At 42.2% G+C, this 20,449-nt stretch overlaps 1 protein-coding gene across 1 annotated transcript in view; it reads left to right on the forward strand.

Moving 5' to 3' along the window:
• Nucleotides 1-20,449, forward strand: part of LOC129752899 (regulating synaptic membrane exocytosis protein 1) — a 243,286-nt gene that overhangs the window by 22,772 nt on the left and 200,065 nt on the right. Inside the window, exon 5 of the mRNA XM_055748687.1 lies at nt 1,163-1,419. Coding sequence (XP_055604662.1) covers nt 1,163-1,419 — 257 coding nt within the window. The remainder of the gene's footprint in view (nt 1-1,162; nt 1,420-20,449) is intronic.

Raw genomic sequence — 20,449 nt, forward strand, 5'->3', positions numbered from 1 at the left:
AAACATTATCGCGCCAGCAGTAAATTTTACTTCGGAAGTCCAGACTTACGATTTCTGACAAAGAAAAATGAAGTACCAGATTGTCGGATGTCTGTAAGCAACTGTAAGTCAAACAACAACGTTGCTAAAGATTTATTTCAAATGCACGAACGTAGAATCAGACATTCGATGTAGAACGATCGAATTTGAGCATCATGTAATGTGTCTATGGTCCGCTTTAAACATAAGGCGGCATCCATAAATTACGTAACGCAAAAAATGCCCTTTTTTAACCCCCTCCCCCCCGTATGTCACAAATCGTAACGCTTCGGCATACCCCCCTATGAAAATTACGTAACTCTGATAATTACCCCCCCCCCCCCCCCCTCTTCTCATGTTTTAAAAAACTGATTTTCGAAGGTGAGAAAAGATTTAACATAAATTTTTAACGTTCTTCAAAACGGAATTGATATGTATCAAAATCTTCTCAGTACTCATTGATGGTAACTTTCTGATAAAATAAAATGATAGTCTAATATGCGAGTTGCTCTGTGTTTGTTAACTAATGGCCGCACTTGTTAACTTTATTTTGTTAAAGGAGCATAGCTTGTTATGCCGAATATACTCCCATTTAGTAATATTTGTCGGAATAATCAAAATTGAATTTTTTAAATCAATTGAGAAAAAATTGTAAAATTTCCGTCTTAAGGTTGAATTAAGTTCTTAGGGGTAAATGTTGCTAGCATTCGGTTTTCTAATGGTTATTGCACGGATATTCAATACACATTTTAAGGAGTCTCTATCAAAATCTTTAAAGAGGAAAGGTTACAAACTATAGTTTCAATCATGTTGAAGCCTACAAATTTTAAGCTTATTTTGGTTTGCTTATCAAAAACGGCATGATATCAAAACAGCGGCGATAAGACTAAAATTTTCTAGGAAAAAATCGTTACGTAACGATGAGCCTACCTCCCCCCCTCCCCCATGTCACAATTCGTAACGCTCGAGTTTACTCCCTCCCCCCCCCCCCCCCTAGGAGCGTTACGTAATTAATGGATGCCCCCTGAAATGAGAATAAAAAATCGCTAAATGCCAAAGAGCTTGTTTGTTTGTTGGCACAATAAAAGATTTTTCAGCCAGCAGCCAGAATCTGAAATAATTTTCGTTTTTTTTCATCTTTCAGTAAATAAAATGTCTCCTAGACCTTCGCTAGTTCCAGAGACAAGCGACTTGACCATTGGAAGTGTTCCATCAGTAACAAATCATTCTACAGTCAACAATGCTGACGTTAATAAATACAATCAAGGCCGATCAGGATCATGTAGAATTTGCTTGAAAGGGTTTAAGCAACATGAATTCAGTAAAACATGCACAGAATGTGATCAGAAGGTTTGTGAAGATTGTGCTAGTTACAGCAAACATGAAAGCAGTGAAACAATGGTAAGTATGCATGTTTGAACAATAGTACCAAAGCGAATAGTGGTCGGTTCGACCTTATTTACTAGCAAAATTCATGCCATGTGCAAGTTTCTTGTTTATTTATCATATTAACAGGTTAGGTTTTTAATACGCATTTGGTTGCTACCACGTGACTCAACAGGATTGCTAAAAATAATACAATTTGTTTTGACTCAAATTTTAACCACAATTTTATGTTATTTTATTTCAATGTGAAGGCAATTGATTATTATCAATAATACAATTTGTTTAAGAAAGAATTATATTAAAAAAAATTTCCCATTTGTTTTTTTTTTTCTTTTATCAAAACTTGTTTACAATATGGAAGAACGTGTGATTTGAAAGTTTAATACGCTTAATTAGATATTTATTGGTTTTATCAGGAAAGTGAAACTTTGCTTTTTCCCCAGGAACGGGTTCAGCCCAGAAGGGGCTGCCCAGCAACACCCAGTCCCTGGTCTAAAGCAACGGGGACTAATGGGTTTGGGCGCTCAAGGCCTCTTTTGTTCCTGGGTCTCAGGGCGTTTGTTATGGAACGGGTGGAGTGCGGTACCAGGCACCACACTCACGGCTGGTTGGTTCGGTCTCTCTCCTCGGCTTGGGTCGACCAACCACGCGCTTTTGGACTTAGCGCGTACCTCCGTCTTCGGCGATGGGTTTGAAATAGTCGTGCGATACCACCAGGATTGATGAAAAATGTTTTCAGATTTTCGGATGACCCCTTCTGAAGGGGGTCGTCCATACAAGACAAATATTGTTTTCGCGATATTGACGTTACTTATCGTCGGATCGTGATGAAAATTTGCACATGAATGTTTTGAGAGTTGGGCAATTGATTTCAGGTGTCATGGTGTATGTAAGGGGTCAGCCAAAGGGGTCGTCCATATTAACTGTTCGCTTTTTTTGCGATATTGACGTTATTATGCATCGTATTCAGCTGAAAATTGGTACACGATAGTTTTGAATGACGTAATCGTTTTGAGGTATCAAATTCATTGTAAGGGGCTGCCAAAAGGGTTGTCCAAATCAACTTTTCAAAATCTTAGTGATAATGACGTTTTTATACATCGGAATGGTATGAAAATTTGCACATAGGAGTTATTAGGTACAAACAATTGATTTCACCTATCAAAATTAAAAACAGGGGTCGGCCAAGGGGGTCGCCCATATTAACTATTCATTGTTAATGCGATATTGTCGTTATTATACATCGGATTTAGATGAAAATTGGTACACGAGAGTTTCGAGGGACGAGCAATGGATTTCAGGTATTAAATTCAGTGTATGGGGCCGGCAAAGGGGGTCGTCCATATTAACTTTTCAATATTTTTGCAATATCGCCGTTATTTGACATCGGATTGTAATGAATAATTGCACACGGTAGTTTTCGGGGACGGGCAATCGATTTCAGATGTCAAATATTTTGCTTGGGGTCGATAAAAGGGGTCGTCCATATAAATGAATTTTTCACTGTTTTAAGGCAATATTGACGTTATTATGCAATGGATTGCTTTGTAAATTTGCAAACGGGAGTTTTGAGGGAAGGGCAACCAATTTTAGACATCAAAGACTGTATAAGAGGCCACCGAAAGGGGTTTAACTTTTTGGCACGGTCAGATGTTTCCTAACTTCAAATTTAGTAGCAGACGACAGAAAAAATAATCGTCCAATATTTTTGCAATTATTTCTTAACAATGAATTAGGAAGTGCACCTGGGAAATTTTCGGCAATTGACTTTCATACGAACTGTTCATGACATATTCCAAGTTCAAAGCGAAACGGAGTTCGTATGGGATCAGCTAGTCTATAGGGGGAAGTGTTCCTAAATGCGCATGTTAGGTAATATGCGCATACAGCCGATTGGCGATATGGCTGGAGATTCAACGTATCTAATCAGTGCAGTTTGAGGGTAATACGCTATTGAAACATGGCATGAAGAAATATGATTGTTATATAAAGCCAAAAAAATTTAAAAATTCAAACAAGATTTTTGTTAGTTTTGTTATAATATATTGAACTTTAATTATCGTGCGTACAGATTCTGTGAACAAAAATTTTAATGGTTTTTCTTTCTTATTCATCTGGAAATCGGGAATTCAACAAATTGAAGCTTTTGGCAAGGTTGTAAATGATCGGATATTGGAATAAGAGACAGGTTCTGAATGCCCATATCAAGGCAGGTTAAATGCCTATATCAAGAAAAATAGATTAGTCTTATAATTTTTTTACTTTTTATCATTGAAACATTAAATCTACATTCAAATCACGGTCTTACAGCGAAAAAAGAAGAACTTCATACTGATCCGATAAAAATGCGATATGAACAAAATATTACCATGAAATATGGCCATATGGCATACCTAACTATGTTTTATGCAAAAGAACTAGTGATGTAAAAAGTTTCACCAAAATTTCAGCCTTGACGTATGCTTAACATCTGTTTCTACCATTTTCAATTAAAGAATATCAAAATATTGCAACTGTTAATGAAATATAGCTAAAAACATAAATATGCGCATTTAGCCCGCCAGTTTCGAAAATCGGCTATTTTGACTTCTTTTATTATAAAATTATTTTCACAAAAACTGTAAGAGATTTTCACAAAAAAATTGCTCTAACGTATATAAAACAGATGTCCGCTCATGTGTATATAGTTTTCAGACTCTTATCTATTGGAATATGGGAGAAAATGAGTGCTTTCCTTAATATGCGCATATAGCCCTCCTCTCCCCTATATATAAAAAGCAATTTCTGTGGGTTTGTTTGTTTGTTTGTTTGTTTGCTTGTTTGTTCGTTTGTTTGTTTGTTCTCTATAGACTCAGTCGTCTTAAGAGCTAGAGAGCTGAAAATTGGCATGGATGCTCATTAGGACCAGGAATGATGAAAAATGTTTTCAGATTTTCGGATGACCCCTTCTGAAGGGGGTCGTCCATACAAGACAAATATTGTTTTTGCGATATTGACGTTATTTTTCGTCGGATTGAGATGAAAATTTGCACATGAGAGTTTTGAGAGATGACCAATTGGTTTCAGGTATTCAATTTTCGGTCAGAGGTCGGCAAAAGGGATCGTCCATAATAACCGTTTAATATTTTTGCGATATTGCCGTTATTATGAATCGGATTGAGATGGAAATTTGCACATAGGAGTTTTGAGTGACGAGCAATCGATTCCAGGTATAAAATTTCGGTAACGAATTTAGTAAAAGGGGCCGGCAAAAGGGGTCGTCCATATTACTTTTCAATATATTTGTGATATTTACGTCATTATACATCGGATTGTGATGGAAATTTGCATATAGGAGTTATTAAGGACAAACAAATGTTTTCAACTATCCAAATCTTGATCAGGGGTCGGCCAAAGGGGTCGTCCATATTAACTGTTCATTGTTTTTGCGATTATGACGTTATTATGCATCGGATTGAGATGAAAATTGGGACACGGGAGTTTTGAGGGATGAGCAATTGATTCCAAGCATCCAATTTTGAGGCAGGGGTCGGAAAAAGAGGTCGTCCATATTACCTGTTCACTGTTTTTGCGATATTGACGTAATTATACTTTGGATTAAGATGAAAATTGGCACACGAAAGTTTCCAGGGATGGATAATCGATTTCAGGTATCAAGTTTGGTGTAAGAGATCGGAGAAAGGGGTCGTCCATATCACCTGTTCACTTTTTTGCGATACTGACGTTATTGTACATTGAGTTGCAATGAAAATTCACGCACGTGGGTTTTAAAAGTCGGGCATCCGATTTCAGGTATCGAATTTTGTAAAAGGAGTCGGCCAAAGGGGTCGTCCAAATTACCTGTTAACTGTTTTTTTGTAATATTTACGATATTGTACACCGGATTGAGATGAAAATTAACACACGGGAGATTTAAGGACAAACAATTGATTTGAATTATCATATTTCGAGGCAGGGGTCGGCAATATTGGTGTACAGGGTCTGCAAAAGGGGTCATCCATATTAACTTGTGGATTAACGATACGGGCGGTTATATGGATGTAAAAATTAATACACGGGATTTTTTTCAAATGAAACGAATTGATCAGTATTGTGGAATTTGCTGTTAAAAGTTCATGCATAGGATCGATGAGTTTGTACAAAGTTATTTATTGAAAATTTTGGGTATTCAACTTCGGATAATTATGCAACGGAAAAGGAAGAAGGTAGTAAGTTGCTATCGAAATACTGGTATATGAACTTTTCATTTACCGTGATTGAATTAAAAGGAATCTTTCGATTGCTTTGATTCAGCACAAAATTTCACTTCTTTATCCTGACTCCAGAAAGTTCAAAAAATCGATCACAGGACATTTGAGCTGAAACTTCTGGAGTCTCCACAACGATGTTAAATTTTGCACATCACGTCACGTGACTCTCAGAATAAGCCCCATTGTCTTGATTATACATCGGATTATAATGAAAATTTGCACATGGGAGTTTTACAGCACATGTTATTGATTTCACGTGTCAAATTTTGACAAGGAATCAATAAAAGGGTTCGCCTAAATATTTTCGATTGTTTTGCAATAATTACGTTGTTAGGCATCATACCGAGGCAAAAATTTAAACACGATAGTTTTGCAGGACGAAGAATCGATTCCTGATAACAAACTTTCTATTAGGCGTCAGAAAAAGGGGTCGTCCACATTTTCTGTTTAATGTTTTTGCAATAGTTGTTTTATTATGCATGAGATCCAGACAAAAATTTATTCACGGGTGTTTTATAAAACGGACAATCGATTTAAGAATTAAAATTTTTAATCAGACGACAGAAAGGGGGTTGTTAATATAACCTTTAAAATATTTTAGACATAATTTCGTTGTTATGCATCCGAAAAAGACAGAAATTCGTACACGGGTGTTCTTTTCGATGGTAAATCAATTTCTTATTTTAAATTTCCGTTTGGTAGACAAGCAAATAAGTCGCTTGCAAATTCTGTTTAGTATTTTAAGCAATTTTTTGGTGAAAATTCGACCCAATTACCAACCAAATACAAAATCATCAGCATTAAAGTTGAATGCGAAACGAAGTTCGTACGGGATCAGCTAGTAATTTATTAAAAAAAACCAAAACAATGTTACCGAGTTGGTAACAATAGCTAGATTCATCCACCTATCTTGGGTTTTGATCACAGTGAACGAAAATTACCAAGTAAGGTTATTATTTTACCGATTTCCTAGCATGTGGAGGTCGGTTATCTGTTCGGTATTTTTTTCATGACTGAGAAGTGACGGCTGTCAAATATTACGTATCATTTTCGGTATAAAAAATATACCGAAACTCGGTTGATCCTAAGATCATCTGCCTTAGGCCGATGACATAGTGAGTGCGATGCGATGCGAACCGGCGAATCCGATTCAATGCGGCGAACCACATTTGAAGAAAATGTATGCGAATAGCTTAAACCTGACATACTCAACACGGCGAAGCAGATATCAATTTGTTCCGCCGCTCGAGTTCGCATTGGCCGCGTTCGCCAATTCGCATCGCATCGCTCTTACTATGTCATCGGCCTAACTGAATCAGAACTTTAGGGTTATTCAGTATTATCTTATGTAAATTCTGAAAAATACGAACGGAGATATAGTGCCTTTTTAACCCCTAATTCTCCTATATTTTGTAAACATTCCAGAAAAACACTGATTTGAACCAGAGAATTTTGAACGTGTGTAATTTTTTCTGAGGAATCAAATGAAGGCTGTTTTGGACACCACATGCTTCAGAAAATGGAGTTATGGCTGTTTTTACCATCAATTCCCTTATATTTTCCAATTATTTCAGAAAAAAGCTTGTTCGGACATGAAAATTTTGAACCAAATGGGTTGTATCTTGTTGAGTTTTTTTCCGGTGAATCGAATGAAGGCTGTTTGATCCCCCGCACGCTTCGGAAAATGAAGTTAGGGCTGTTTTACCTTCAATTCCACTCAATTTTTCAAATTGTTAAGAAAATGCATGTTCGGACTTGAAAATTTTGAATCTTTCGGGACGTATCTTGTGTGTTTTTTTCCAAGGAATCCAATGAAGGCTGTTTGAGTCACCGCACGTTTCGGAAAATTAAGTTATGGTCGTCACTTCCATCTGTGCCGTTGAGCCGTCAACACGTACGCCGGAGCATCGTATCGTTGCTGTGTACCAGCAGGAACATTTTAAATTATTTTTTTCATTCTTACCTGTTTTTCCATCAGCACTTTTCAGTGCTAAAATGATTTTCATTTTCTGTTATTCATATTTTTCTCTTTTCTTTCCAGCATTAATTCTGATAAGAGTACTAAGAAACCTTCTTCTTCTTATACTCTTAAAAACGAAAAGGTTCCGCCAATTACGGTCACAATTCCTAACTTCAATGCCTTTCGGAAAGAAATCGTTACTTCCGTCAAGGATGTGAAGATTTCTTTTCAGATCGGTCGAAGGGGAACTGCTCGTATATTGGCGGAATCTTTTAATGATTTTCAAAAAAATTTATATTATGTATATATATAAAAAGCAATTTCTGTATGTTTGTTTGTTTGTTTGTTTGTTTGTTTGTCCTCTATAGACTCAGTCGTCTTAAGAGCTAGAGAGCTGAAATTTGGCATGGATGCTCATTAGGACCAGGAATGATGAAAAATGTTTTCAGATTTTCGGATGACCCCTTCTGAAGGGGGTCGTCCATACAAGACAAATATTGTTTTTGCGATATTGACGTTACTTTTTGTCGGATCGTGATGAAAATTTGCACATGAGTGTTTTGAAAGACGAGCAATCGACTTCAGGTGTCAAATTTTGTGTAAAGGGTCAGCCAAAGGGGTCGTCCATATTAACTGATCGCTGTTTTTGCGATATTGACGTTATCATACATCGTATTCAGATAAAAATTGGTACACGATAGTTTTAAGTGACGTGCAATCGATTTGAGGTATCAAATTCAGTGTAAGGGGGCGGCAAAAGGGGTCGTCCATATACACTTTTCAATATCTTAGTGATATTGACGTTTTTATACATAGGATTGGAATGAAAATTTGCACATAGGAGTTATTAGGGACAAACAATTGATTTTACTTCTCCAAATTACAAACAGGGGTCGGCCAAAGGGGTCGTCCATATGAACTATTCACTGTTAATGAGATATTGTCATTATTATACATCGGATTCAGATGAAAACTGGTACACGAGAGTTTTGAGCGACGGCCAATCGATTTCAGGTAGTAAATTTATTGTAAGGGGCCAGCAAAGGGGGCCGTCCATATTAACTTTTCAATATTTTTGCGATATTGTCGTTATTATACATCGGATTCAGATGAAAATTTGCACACGGTAGTTTTCAGGGACGGGCAATCGATTTCAGATGCCAAATGTTTTGCCAGGGGTCGACGAAAGGGGTCTTTCATATTAATTTATTGTTCACTGTTTTAGCAATATTGACGTTATTATGCAATGGATTTTACTTTTAGGCAATAATTGCGTTGTTTTGCAGCGATCGAGTTGAAATTTATACACGGGGTTTTTTTTTGGATGGTCAATTGATTAGGATTGGATGGTTAGGTTTTTCTCCAATTCAAGTAGGGCTAAGTGGGGTAATTATGAACAAAGGGTAATTCCGAACAAACGCCGTAAGTGCCGTTAGGGTCATAGTAGGGTCTCAAAACTGATCAAATATAAAAGTCTGGCATTCTTTTGATAAGTTACAGTTAAAACTTGCAAACCTAACTGTATAAATGTTGTAGTTACAGTTATTATCAAAATGTATGTCTCTGAGAAACGAAAATCGTTTTGAGACGTGTCATTTCAATTGACTTCCTCATCAATGTGAATGGAGATAAAATGTTGTTTTTGAAAGTTTTATGTTTGGTAATTGATGCTCCATGTGGTGTGATATGATTTTATGCTGAAAAAAATTTCCACCCGCGCACAAAGAAGTGTTCATAATTACCCCATACTTTTCAAGATGCGGGATAATTATGACACGTGTTTTCTCAGCATTGGTTTATGATTAAAATTTACTTTTTATCTTCAAAATCACGATAACCATCTAAATTTTGAAAATAAACAAAAAACATTAATTTATATATTATTTATACTTGTGGATTTGTGATTGTATGAAAAGAAGCCTCCCAGCTATAAAAAACTGAAAATAACCTGTAACTTCTCAACAGTAAATTTAAAAAATCAACAAATCTTACTACAATGCATTGTTTAGACGTGCCCGCATAGGTTAATACGATACTCTGAATCTTCCGTATTATTCTTTTCTGATTACATTAATAGTAACGTTCTAAGATACGTCTTGGCTCGATGTGCTGTTGCTAGAACGGATAAAATATTATTTCTGAAAGATACGATTAATATTCTGCAAAACAAATTGATAATTTTTGCAACGCACCGAAATGATAAAAAAATATTTCAGAAAGATACGAATAATGGTTTTCAAAATAAACTGCGTATTTTTGCAACACGCTCCAATTTTTCTGCTGTCATAGAACACGTGGTCAGATTTATTTCAGAGAAGATTTAAAAGGTCTACGGGGAGTGTTATTTGTGTGAAATTTGGATCCAATTTCAAGCCGAGGATCACAACAGGGCAAGCGTAGAGGTAATTTAAATCACATAAGATTCATTTTTTCCGTGAAAGATTTCAATAGTTTTTCTTAACCGCACATTGTTTTAGGTTCGCAGGAAGAACTTTGCTACCGAAAACAGCGGGAAGCAGCACTACCGTAGCAGCAGTCTGAATCAGCCGATAGTGCAGCAGCAGCAAAAAACCGGCAGCTACATGATGGTACCAACGATCGAGCGGCCACGTCCTCGAGATGGTAAAAAAACGATCATTGCAAGCAACACCCATGGGTATTTTTTTTTTTTAGTTGGTAACCACAGGTGGTAAATCCCGGTTTACGGATTGTATTCCAAGGCACGGCGAGCCACCGCGTCCCCCCAGTTTGCTACTCTGGGTCCATGGGTACAATGGGCAGACTCATGATATACTCCGTGTATACCCCCTACTCCCTAAACTCCACCTGGGGCCGCAGACCTGGTTCCCACCTCGAACTGTTTAGTACACTATGCTTCAATAGTGGGAGGTCTATTCGCGCTAATGCGCTCAAAGGCAATACTCATTAACGAGACCACTTTCAGCAAAACCTCTCATCCTTACGACTCGACGCCTGAACTCTCCTCTAACGACTTGAGAACCGACATCTCCTCGCAATGACTCGAGATTCCCACACAAACCTCTCCTCTTCGCGACTTGAGGCCTGATCTCTCCTCTAACGACTTGAGATCCGACCCCTCCTCGCATCGACTCGAGGTTTACCTCTCCTCTGCACGATTCAAGGCCCGATCTCTCCTCTAACGACTTGAAATCTGACCTCTCCTCGTAATGACTCGAGGTGACCACTTGTACCCCTCCTCTTGTTGGTAAGGGGCCTGATCCCTCCTCTTACGACTCGGGACCCGACCTCCTATCATAAAGACTCGGGGTTGACCACACAAACCTCTCCGCCTGAAGGTTTGAGGCCTGACCTCTCCTCTAACGACTCGAAGCCCGACCTCTTATCTTCAGGGTTCGAAGTTTGCCACCTTGCCCGTCGTGTGCCAGATCGAGAGCAGCTTATCCTGGACTCGCGCCTGTCACGGCACACGCGCGGGACTTAACGCAACTACTCGGATGATTCCCGACGAAGACGTCATCCTACACCGACTCGAATGGCTCGCCCGGCGTCGAGAGCCACTCTACCCGTGGGTATTCCCCGAACGTGGAATAACCCTTTCCCAACGATTTCCACTGCGAAGAAGGTCAAGTCTTATCCCCGCAGCTTCTGTCGTTGAGAACCGCTCTACTCGGATACTCCCCGAAGGTGGAGCATCCTACACACGAACGCGGCGCACCCACGGCATCCGCTACGCAGAAGGTATTGTCTTATCTTTGTAACTTCAAACCGTGGGGTCGGACGCACTCTACTCGACAGCCCCCCGTCGATGGGGTCAGTCTACTCCGACCGTTGTCCGGTCTTCTTTATCCCCCTTGGTTGGCAACCCTAGGATTTTTGGCCCGCGGATTTTCCTGCCCGTTGTGTGCCAAATCGAGAGCAGCTTATCCTAGACTCGCGCCTGTCACGGCACACATTCGGGACTTGGAACGCTACGACTCGGATGTTTCCCGACGGTGACGACATCCTACACCGACTCGAGAGGCTCGCCCGGCGTCGAGAGCCTCTCTACCCGTGGGTATCCCCCGACAGTGGTTAACCCTCTTCCCTCGAGATCCGCTACGAGGAAGGTAAAGTCTTATCCCCGCAGTTTCCCTCTTAGGAAGCGGAACTACTCGGATACCCCCCGACATTGGGGTATCCTACACACGTTCGCGGCGCACCCCTGACCTCCGCTACGCAGAAGATGTTGCCTTATCTTTGTAGCTTCGATCAAGGGATCGGACGCACACTACTCAGATGCTCCCCGCCGATGGAGTCATCCTACACCGTTCGCGGACTGCCGTTGGTTCCAGCTCCTCTGCAGGGCAGTCATGATCCGGGTGAACCCATCGCTGACCGCGTGCCAAGTGTTGGAATCCGCACACATCCTCTGTACAACGTTATCTGCTGTCGTGTCAGGCCCACAGGCGGCAAATATGGAAGTACGTACCGCCGCAAACCTCGGACAGACAAACACCACATGTTCGGGTGTTTCCTCTACGTCACCACAATCTGGGCAGTATGGCGAAGCCACATGTCCAAACCGGTAGTGGTACTTCATGAAGCATCCATGACCAGTCAGGAATTGCGTCATATAGAAGTCCACTTCACCGTGCCTTCTTCCGATCCAGCTCCCGATGTGCGGGATCAGACGATGGGTCCACCTTCCTCTCGTTGAGCTGTCCCACAGCTGCTGCCAGTTGGACATCGAGTCCTCATTGGCGAGATCTCGAACGTTGGGCGTGTCTCTGTTGTCGTAGCAATAGACATCCTCCTCTAGCAAAACCGAGATGGGCATAACACCCGCTACTACACAGGCGGCTTCGGACGACATGGTCCGGTATCCGCTGATAACCCGCAGGTTCATCAGCCGCTGAACGCTGCTAAGTCGCTGCAGGTTACAGCTTCCTCCCAGGGCCTGCCTCCAGGCCGCTGCTCCGTACCGCAAGATCGAAGTGGTCACACTTGCAATGATCCGCCTTTTGCTGCTTTGGATAGCCGAGGAGTTCGGCATCATTCGTGTGAGTGCGGCCGTGGCCATTGCCGCTCTCTTGCACACGTGTTCGACATGGCTCGTGAAGCTGAGCCTGTCGTCAATCATCACCCCTAGGTACTTAATTGCGCGTTTAGACACGATGTTGCACGGTCCAACAGCAATGGTACCTGTTTGGGGTGATTTCAGGTTGGTGATAAGCACCATCTCGGTTTTGTGGTGGGCTAGACGCAGGCACTTGGAGTGCATCCAGCGTTCCACTTCCTGGATAGCTACCGTGGCCAGTAGCTCAACCTCCGCTGTTGAGGAGCCCCTCGCCAAGAGGACTACATCATCTGCAAATCCTACGAGTTCGGCTCCCGATGGGAGGCTCGTTCGTAGGAGTTCGTCGTAGGTGATGTTCCACAGAACCGGGCCGAGAATTGACCCCTGTGGAACACCCGCCGAAACCTCTTGTGTTCGCAAACCCTCGCCGGTCATATACTGCAGTTGGCGATTGTGAAAGTAACTTTCCACAAGCCTATACAGATATGCCGGGATCCTCATTTGGATGAGCGACGACGCAATCGCTGTCCAACTGACACTGTTGAAGGCGTTCTTCACATCCAGAGTGACAACCGCGCAAAAGCGGAGCCCTCTCCTCTTGGTCAGCCTGGCTCTGTCCGCTACCTCGATGACCGAGCGGATGGCTTCTACGGTGCTGCGACCTCGACGGAAACCAAACTGTTTCCCCGAGAGTCCGCCCTCACTTTCCGTGTATCTCTGAAGTCGGTTCTGAATCACCTTCTCCAGGACCTTACCCGCTGTATCCAGTAGACAGATCGGCCGATATGCCGATGGGTCTCCTGGACGCTTACCCGGCTTTGGCAGAAGAACAAGTTTCTGCCGTTTCCACGTGTCAGGAAACACCCGTTCCGTCACGTATCGTTGCAACGATGTTCGGAACATATCGGGGAATTCCCTAATCGCGGCCTTCACCGCGACGTTCGGAATGCCGTCCGGTCCGGGGGCCTTCCTCGGTTGGAGAGACTTGGCGATCTCGCGAAGTTCTTCCACCGTTATCCTCTCTTCGGCGCTGGTGTCCCAGTCATACGGGACTGTTGGCCAGCGGGTAACATCGTGCTGTGGGAACAGCTCATTGATGATGACTCTCAATTTATCGGGGCACGTTTCAGGTGGTGCGCCCCCACTTTTAGTTCTGCCCATGACTATCCGATAGGCATCACCCCATGGACAGTCGTTGGCGTCACGGCATAACTGTTTGAAACGTGCCCTCTTGCTTGCGTTGATGGCCCTGCGGAGGGCCGATCTCGCGCTTGTGAAGAGTGGCCTACGCTCCGTTCGCTCTTCTTGGGTCCTTGCGTTCTGCATCCTGCGCCTTGCCCTATGGCAGTCGGCACGCAGACCCGCAATTTCCTCCGTCCACCAGTAGACGGGTGGCCTAGTGCTTTTATGCTTGGCCCTTCTCGGCATCGCAGCATCGCAAGCGCGAGCTAGAACCCTCGTCAGTTCTTCCGCGGACAGGTTGTCCAGGTTCCTCTCCCAGTGCAACGCTTCGACGAAGACGTTCTGGTCGAACTGCGTTGTCTTCCAGAGGCGTTCTCCTGTACGAGACTCGCGTCTACCTGTCCGCGTACTTGAGCCTAGCCGATAGCGAATCGCGAAGTGATCGCTATTCGTGTAGGCCTCGCTCACCATCCAATCGCTTACCAACCCCGGGCTACCGAAGGTGACATCTATGGTTGACTCGCTCCCGTTCCAACTTTGGTAGGTACTGGTATTCCCTACGTTGGCCAGATCCACATTAAGCCTCGCCAGGGCTTCTAAAAGAGTTTGACCTCTGGGGTTTGTGAGGCGGCTACCCCATTCAACGGCCCACGCGTTAAAGTCGCCAGCAATAACGATGGGGCTTTTCCCCATTAGCACATCCACCATCTTGTCAACCATAGTGCCAAACCTCTCCAAGGACCACCTTGGGGGAGCATAGCAGCTACAGAAGTAGATCCCGTTAACTTTGGCCACCACCATGCCTTCGTTTTCCGTCGCCACAACTTCTTGTATGGGGAAACTACCTGTAACCCATATCGCGGCCAGTTTGGCATCATCAGTCGCCCAATTAATGCCATTCGCAGCTCTGCGATATGGGTCTGCCACTAGCGCGATGTCCAACTTTTCCTCAACTGTCATCTGCCGCAACAGCTGGTGTGCTGTGTAGCAGTGGTTGAGGTTGAGTTGGACGACCTCTATGCTCTTGGCGCCCGGGGTGGTACCGCCTGCGCCTTTGTGTAGGCGGGGCACCTAGGGTTGCCAACAGCGTGGTCTCCAGCGCAGACAGGGCATTTAGCAGGCTTTTTGCAGTTAGCCGACTTGTGGCCGGTTTCGCTGCAGCGCCAGCATATGCCACTTCTGTCTGGCCCAGTGCAGTCGAACGACTTGTGACCGTTCAACAGGCACTTGAAGCACCGGTCCGGTTGCTGGGGGATGGATATCTGACAGATAGACCATCCCACCTTTAGCCGCCCACACTTAAGTGCGGCGTTTGCTGCTGCAACCGGAAGTTTGACCAGCCCAATCTGCATACCAGATTTGGGAGGGCCATTCCGCAGACGAACCGTCATCTGGTCAGAGCAGATTTTGCACTGCTCGACCAGTGCCACCCGCAGTTCGTCTTCCGTCGTGACTTCATCCAGGTTTTTAACCCGGATGGTCACTTCCTTACAGAGGGCACGCACCTCAGCCTTGTCACCAAGGGCTTCGGCGGCCTTAGCCGTAAGGGTCCCGCTGGAGTTTCCAGCACCACGCTTCAGTTCGAGGATCATCTCGCCGGTGCGTGTCCGACGGATCCTCCGAACTTTCTCGCCTAAATCGGCGAGATCTTCGTTCGTACGCATCTGTCGCAAGACATCTGCGTACGTGCCCTCAGGTGCTTTGACGACAATCGCCTCGCCCCTCTCCCTGACGCGACGTTTGCGTCGTTGGGGTTGGGGTTTGGCTTTTCCCGTCTCCGTACCTTTGGGCCTTCCCCTTTTGCGCGATACCGTCCGCCATCCGGTATTTGCGCTCGTCGGCTCATCTGCCTTTTCGGCAGGGCCTTCCGCCCGCTTGGAAGCGCTGGCCGCAGGATCCTGCCGGACAGACGGATCCTCCGCTCTTTTCTTAGGGTCCCCGGGTCTGAGTTCCCCGGGAGACCCTCTCTTACGCTTGCTGTTGCCAGCAAACGCAAGGCTGCTCTCTGTTTGGGCAAAGGCATTGACCTTCTTTGGGCGGATGGTGTCCGCCCTCAGAGGGGTCTCTGCCGGCCCTCGCTCTTTTGGTCTGGCGGCCTCGGGCTCCGCAAGCCGTTCCACCACAGCTTTGTTGGCTGCGATGAAGAGCTGCATCACCCTGGCTAGCTTCTCGCGTATTTCCTTGTGGATGTTGGACTTCCCCTTCACACATTCCACAAGGTCAGCGATGCCAGCCATGGCCGTGACCAACTCTACTGGAGCTCCCGGATCTTGGAGTTCCGGGGAGCTCAGTAGGTCTTCCAGCGCTTCCTGTACTTGATCGTACGGGTCCGCTCGCACATCGCTCGGTGTTTCCACCGACGTTGCCGTCGGGTCCACCGGGTTGGCAGATTGAAATATAGAAACCTATTTTTATATCTGTTATATTAATGTTATTATTGACTGCATTTGTTCTTTTGATTTTTTCTTTGTTGAGAGTTTGCATGACATTGTTGTGAGTAACTTGTAATCTATATTTTAGTTCTTTTTGATACGAGTCGAAGTTATATAAGGGATCAACGTTATTGTTACAAAATTCAAAAGTATTACATGTTTTTCCAAAAATTAATTCGAATGGCGTGAAATCGTGTTGTATGTTAGGCGTTGTATTGTAAACAAAGCAATAAAAAGGAAGCCACTCATCCCAATCATTCGTGCGTTGGTTTGAAAATATCCTTAAGTATTCGTTCAAGCATTTATGGTTGCGTTCTAACGCACCGATTGTTTGAGGGTGGTAAGCTGTTGAGCAAGTGTGGTTTAATTGTAGCAAATTGCATATTTCGTCAAACACTCCTTTGTATTCGGTTCCTTGATCTGTTTTGATACATCTCATGGGACCGTATATAAGGATGCATTTTTCTACAACTGCTTTAGCAATTGTAACAGCTGATTTGTCCGGAATGGGTATTGCAATTACATACTTGGAAAGATCGCATTGCAATGTCACTGCATAGCGGTTTCCTTTTTCAGTGAGAGCAAACGGACCGATGGTGTCAATGGACACTACATCGAAGGTTTTGTTAGGTGTGGTAGTAACGATTGCTGGCGTTTTTGCTGTAATCGCATGTTTATTTATTTTACAAAGTTCACATACCTTGACGTAGTCTGAAACAGTTTGTTTCATATTTGGCCAAGAGTATAGGGACTTTAATTTTTTATATAATCTATTTATACCTGAATGACCTCCCGTCGGAGAGTCATGGTATTGTTTTAATATGTTTTTAATTTCTTCCGATGTTTTTATTTCAACAGGTTTCCCGTAAATTAATATGGTAGCGTTCCTAAGAACTGCATTACCGAAACTTTTAAATGAATTTAAATCAACATGTGTGAATATAATGTCGTTTGTTTGTATTGCTAGCTTTCTTGGATATGTTGCTTTCGTATTTGAATTATCGGCAGGCCTGCCATCGATTATTTTTAAAACTTTTTCTAATTCTATTCTAAAGTTTTCGGGATTTTCTATTGCTAGAGCTAACGTTGGAGTTAGTCTCTTCCGGAATTTTTTATCGTATACTAGCTGAACCCGTACGAACTTCGTTTCGCTTTAAATCATTGGTACGTCAAAATGAGTTTAGAAAATGAATTCGAAACATTCTTTCGACAATTTTGTGGAAAAAATTCAACAGTGTTTAAAGTCGCTACTATTACTATTACTTGAAATTCAAATTAAACTGTTGATTGGCTTTTTATTAAAATTTATGTGAGAGTGTTTTCTTCTCGATCGGTTGCAAAATCTAGACATTATGGCAGAAACATGTACTATTTGTTTGTGTGCACGACTCTTTTGCTTGACCTTCACACTTAAATTGGTATCAATTAACTGCCTCCAACAAAATTATTGCACAAAACACTGAACTGTCAATGAAACCCTCTTTTTCTGTCCCATGGCCCGAAATTCGATAATTGAAACCAATTTTACGTTCCTCAAAACTCCCTTGTGCCATTTTTTTCATTTCAAATTATATGTAAAATTACGTCAGGAACTTGAAAACAGTGATCAGTGAATATAGACGCCCCTTTCGCCGACCCTTGACACGAAACATGCTACCTGGAGTCAATTGCAAACAGTGAGCAACTAACATGGACGGCATTTTTTTTTTTTGACCACGATTCAAAACTTGACACCTGAAATCAATTATCTTTTCTGTTAAACTCCCATGTGCCAATTTTCATTACAATTCTATGCTCAATCAAGAGAATATCGTAAAAACAGTGAACAGATAATAACCAAGATTTGAAACCTGAAAGCAAAAGAGCGTCCCTCAAAACTCCTATGCGGAAATTTTCATCTCAATCCAATGTAGAATAACGTCAAAATCGCAAAAACATTAAAGTTGGGTATGGACGACTCCTTCAGCCGTCTTCTGATCCGCAATTCGAAACTTGAAATCGATTGCTCGTCTTTCAAAACACTCATGTGCAAATATTCATCACAATCCAGTGTATAATAACACCAATATCGCAAAAACATATGGATATGGACGCCCCTTTTGGCCGACCCCTGACCCTAAATTTGATAACTGTAATCGATTGCTCGTCTCTCAAAACACTCATGTGCAAATTTTCATCACAATCCAATGTAAAATAAAGCCAATATCGCAAAAACATTAATCAGTGAATATGGACGACCCCTTTTGCCGACCTCAAACCCTAAATTTGATAACTGTAATCGATTGCTCGTCTCTCAAAACACTCATGTGCAAATTTTCATCACAATCCAATGTAAAATAAAGCCAATATCGCAAAAACATTAATCAGTGAATATGGACGACCCCTTTTGCCGACCTCAAACCCTAAATTTGATAACTGTAATCGATTGCTCGTCTCTCAAAACACTCATGTGCAAATTTTCATCACAATCTAATGTATAATAACACCAATATCGTAAAAACATTAATCAGTGAATATGGACGACCCCTTTGGCCAACCCCTGACTCTAGATTTGATAACTGTAATCGATTGTTCGTCTCTCAAAACACTCATGTGCAAATTTGCATCACAATCCGATGTATAATAACGCCAATATCGCAAAAACATAAATCAGTGGATATGGACGACCCCTTCGGCCGACCCCTATCCCTAAATTTGACAACTGTAATCGATTGCTCGTCTCTCAAAACACTCATGTGCGAATTTTCATCACAATCCGGTGTATAATAACGCCAATATCGCAAAAACATTAATCAGTTGATATGGACGACCCCTTTGGCCGACCCCTGACCCTAAATTTGATAACTGTAATCGATTGCTCGTCTCTCAAAACACTCAAGCGCAAATTTTCATCACAATCCGACGGAAAATAACGTCAATAACTCGAAAACAATATTTGTCTTGTATGGACGACCCCCTTCAGAAGGGGTCGTCCAAAAATCTAAAAACATTTTTCATCATTCCTGGTCCTAATGAGCATCCATGCCAAATTTCAGATCTCTAGCTCTTAAGATGGCTGAGTCTATAGAGGACAAACAAACAAACAAACAAACAAACAAACAAACATACAGATAATTGCTTTTTATATATATAGATTATCATATTTATCGATGTTTTATCATTATTATATGAAAATGTTAATTTTGGCAAGTCGAATGCTTCTAAACTACTGACAGCTTCGTACACGTGAAGTTGATCAGGCTTCTGTGTCTGGCTGGTAGTTGTTGTAGCAGCATTTTTCTTTGCCATAGATCTAGTTACTAAATACATGTTTTTTAGTGTGTCTGACGTTATTTGAATTCTAGATAACGCATCAGATAACACATTTGAACTACCTTTAATGTATTCTACCTTAAAATCGTATTCCTCCAAATCCCATCTCATACGTGTGAGTTTGGATGAGGGGTTTTTAAGTGAAAATAAATATATTAGTGGTCTATGGTCGGTACGTATAACGAATTTCCGGCCATAGATATATGGTCTAAAATACTCGATGGCCCAATGTATGGCGGTCAGTTCCTGTTCGATTGTTGATTTGTGTGATTCACCTTTTGTAAAAGCCTTGCTGGCAAATGCAATTGGTAATTCAAAATCTCCAAAACGTTGAGCCAGTACTGCTCCGCAAGCTACTTTGGACGCATCTGTAGTGATAATAAAATCTTTTGTGTAATCGGGGAACTGTAAAATATTTGGTGATAATAATTTCATCTTAAGAGTGTCGAATGATTTCTGACACTCCTCGTTCCATTTGAATATTGAATCCTTGCGTAATAATTTGTTTAGAGGGTTGGCTATATCTGAAAAATTTTTGATGAAGCGACGATAGTAATTACAAAAAGCAACAAATCGCCGAACTTCATCTGAATTCTTCGGTACTGGGTAGTTTCGAATAGTATCATATTTACTTTTGTCGGGTTGTATGCCATCTCTCGAAATATGGTGTCCTAAATAAGTCACCTCATTCTTGAAGAAATGGCATTTAGATGGATTTAATTTAAGTTTGAATTTTCTTAAGTGCTGAAACACTTCGCGTAAATTTGCTATATGGTGATTAATTGAGCATCCTACTACGATAATATCATCTATGTAGAGGAATGCACAGTTTGGAGGTAGACCGCTTAACGCGATGGACATCATGCGTTGA

The sequence above is a fragment of the Uranotaenia lowii genome, chromosome 3 (assembly GCF_029784155.1).
Source record: "Uranotaenia lowii strain MFRU-FL chromosome 3, ASM2978415v1, whole genome shotgun sequence".
Taxonomy (NCBI): domain Eukaryota; kingdom Metazoa; phylum Arthropoda; class Insecta; order Diptera; family Culicidae; genus Uranotaenia; species Uranotaenia lowii.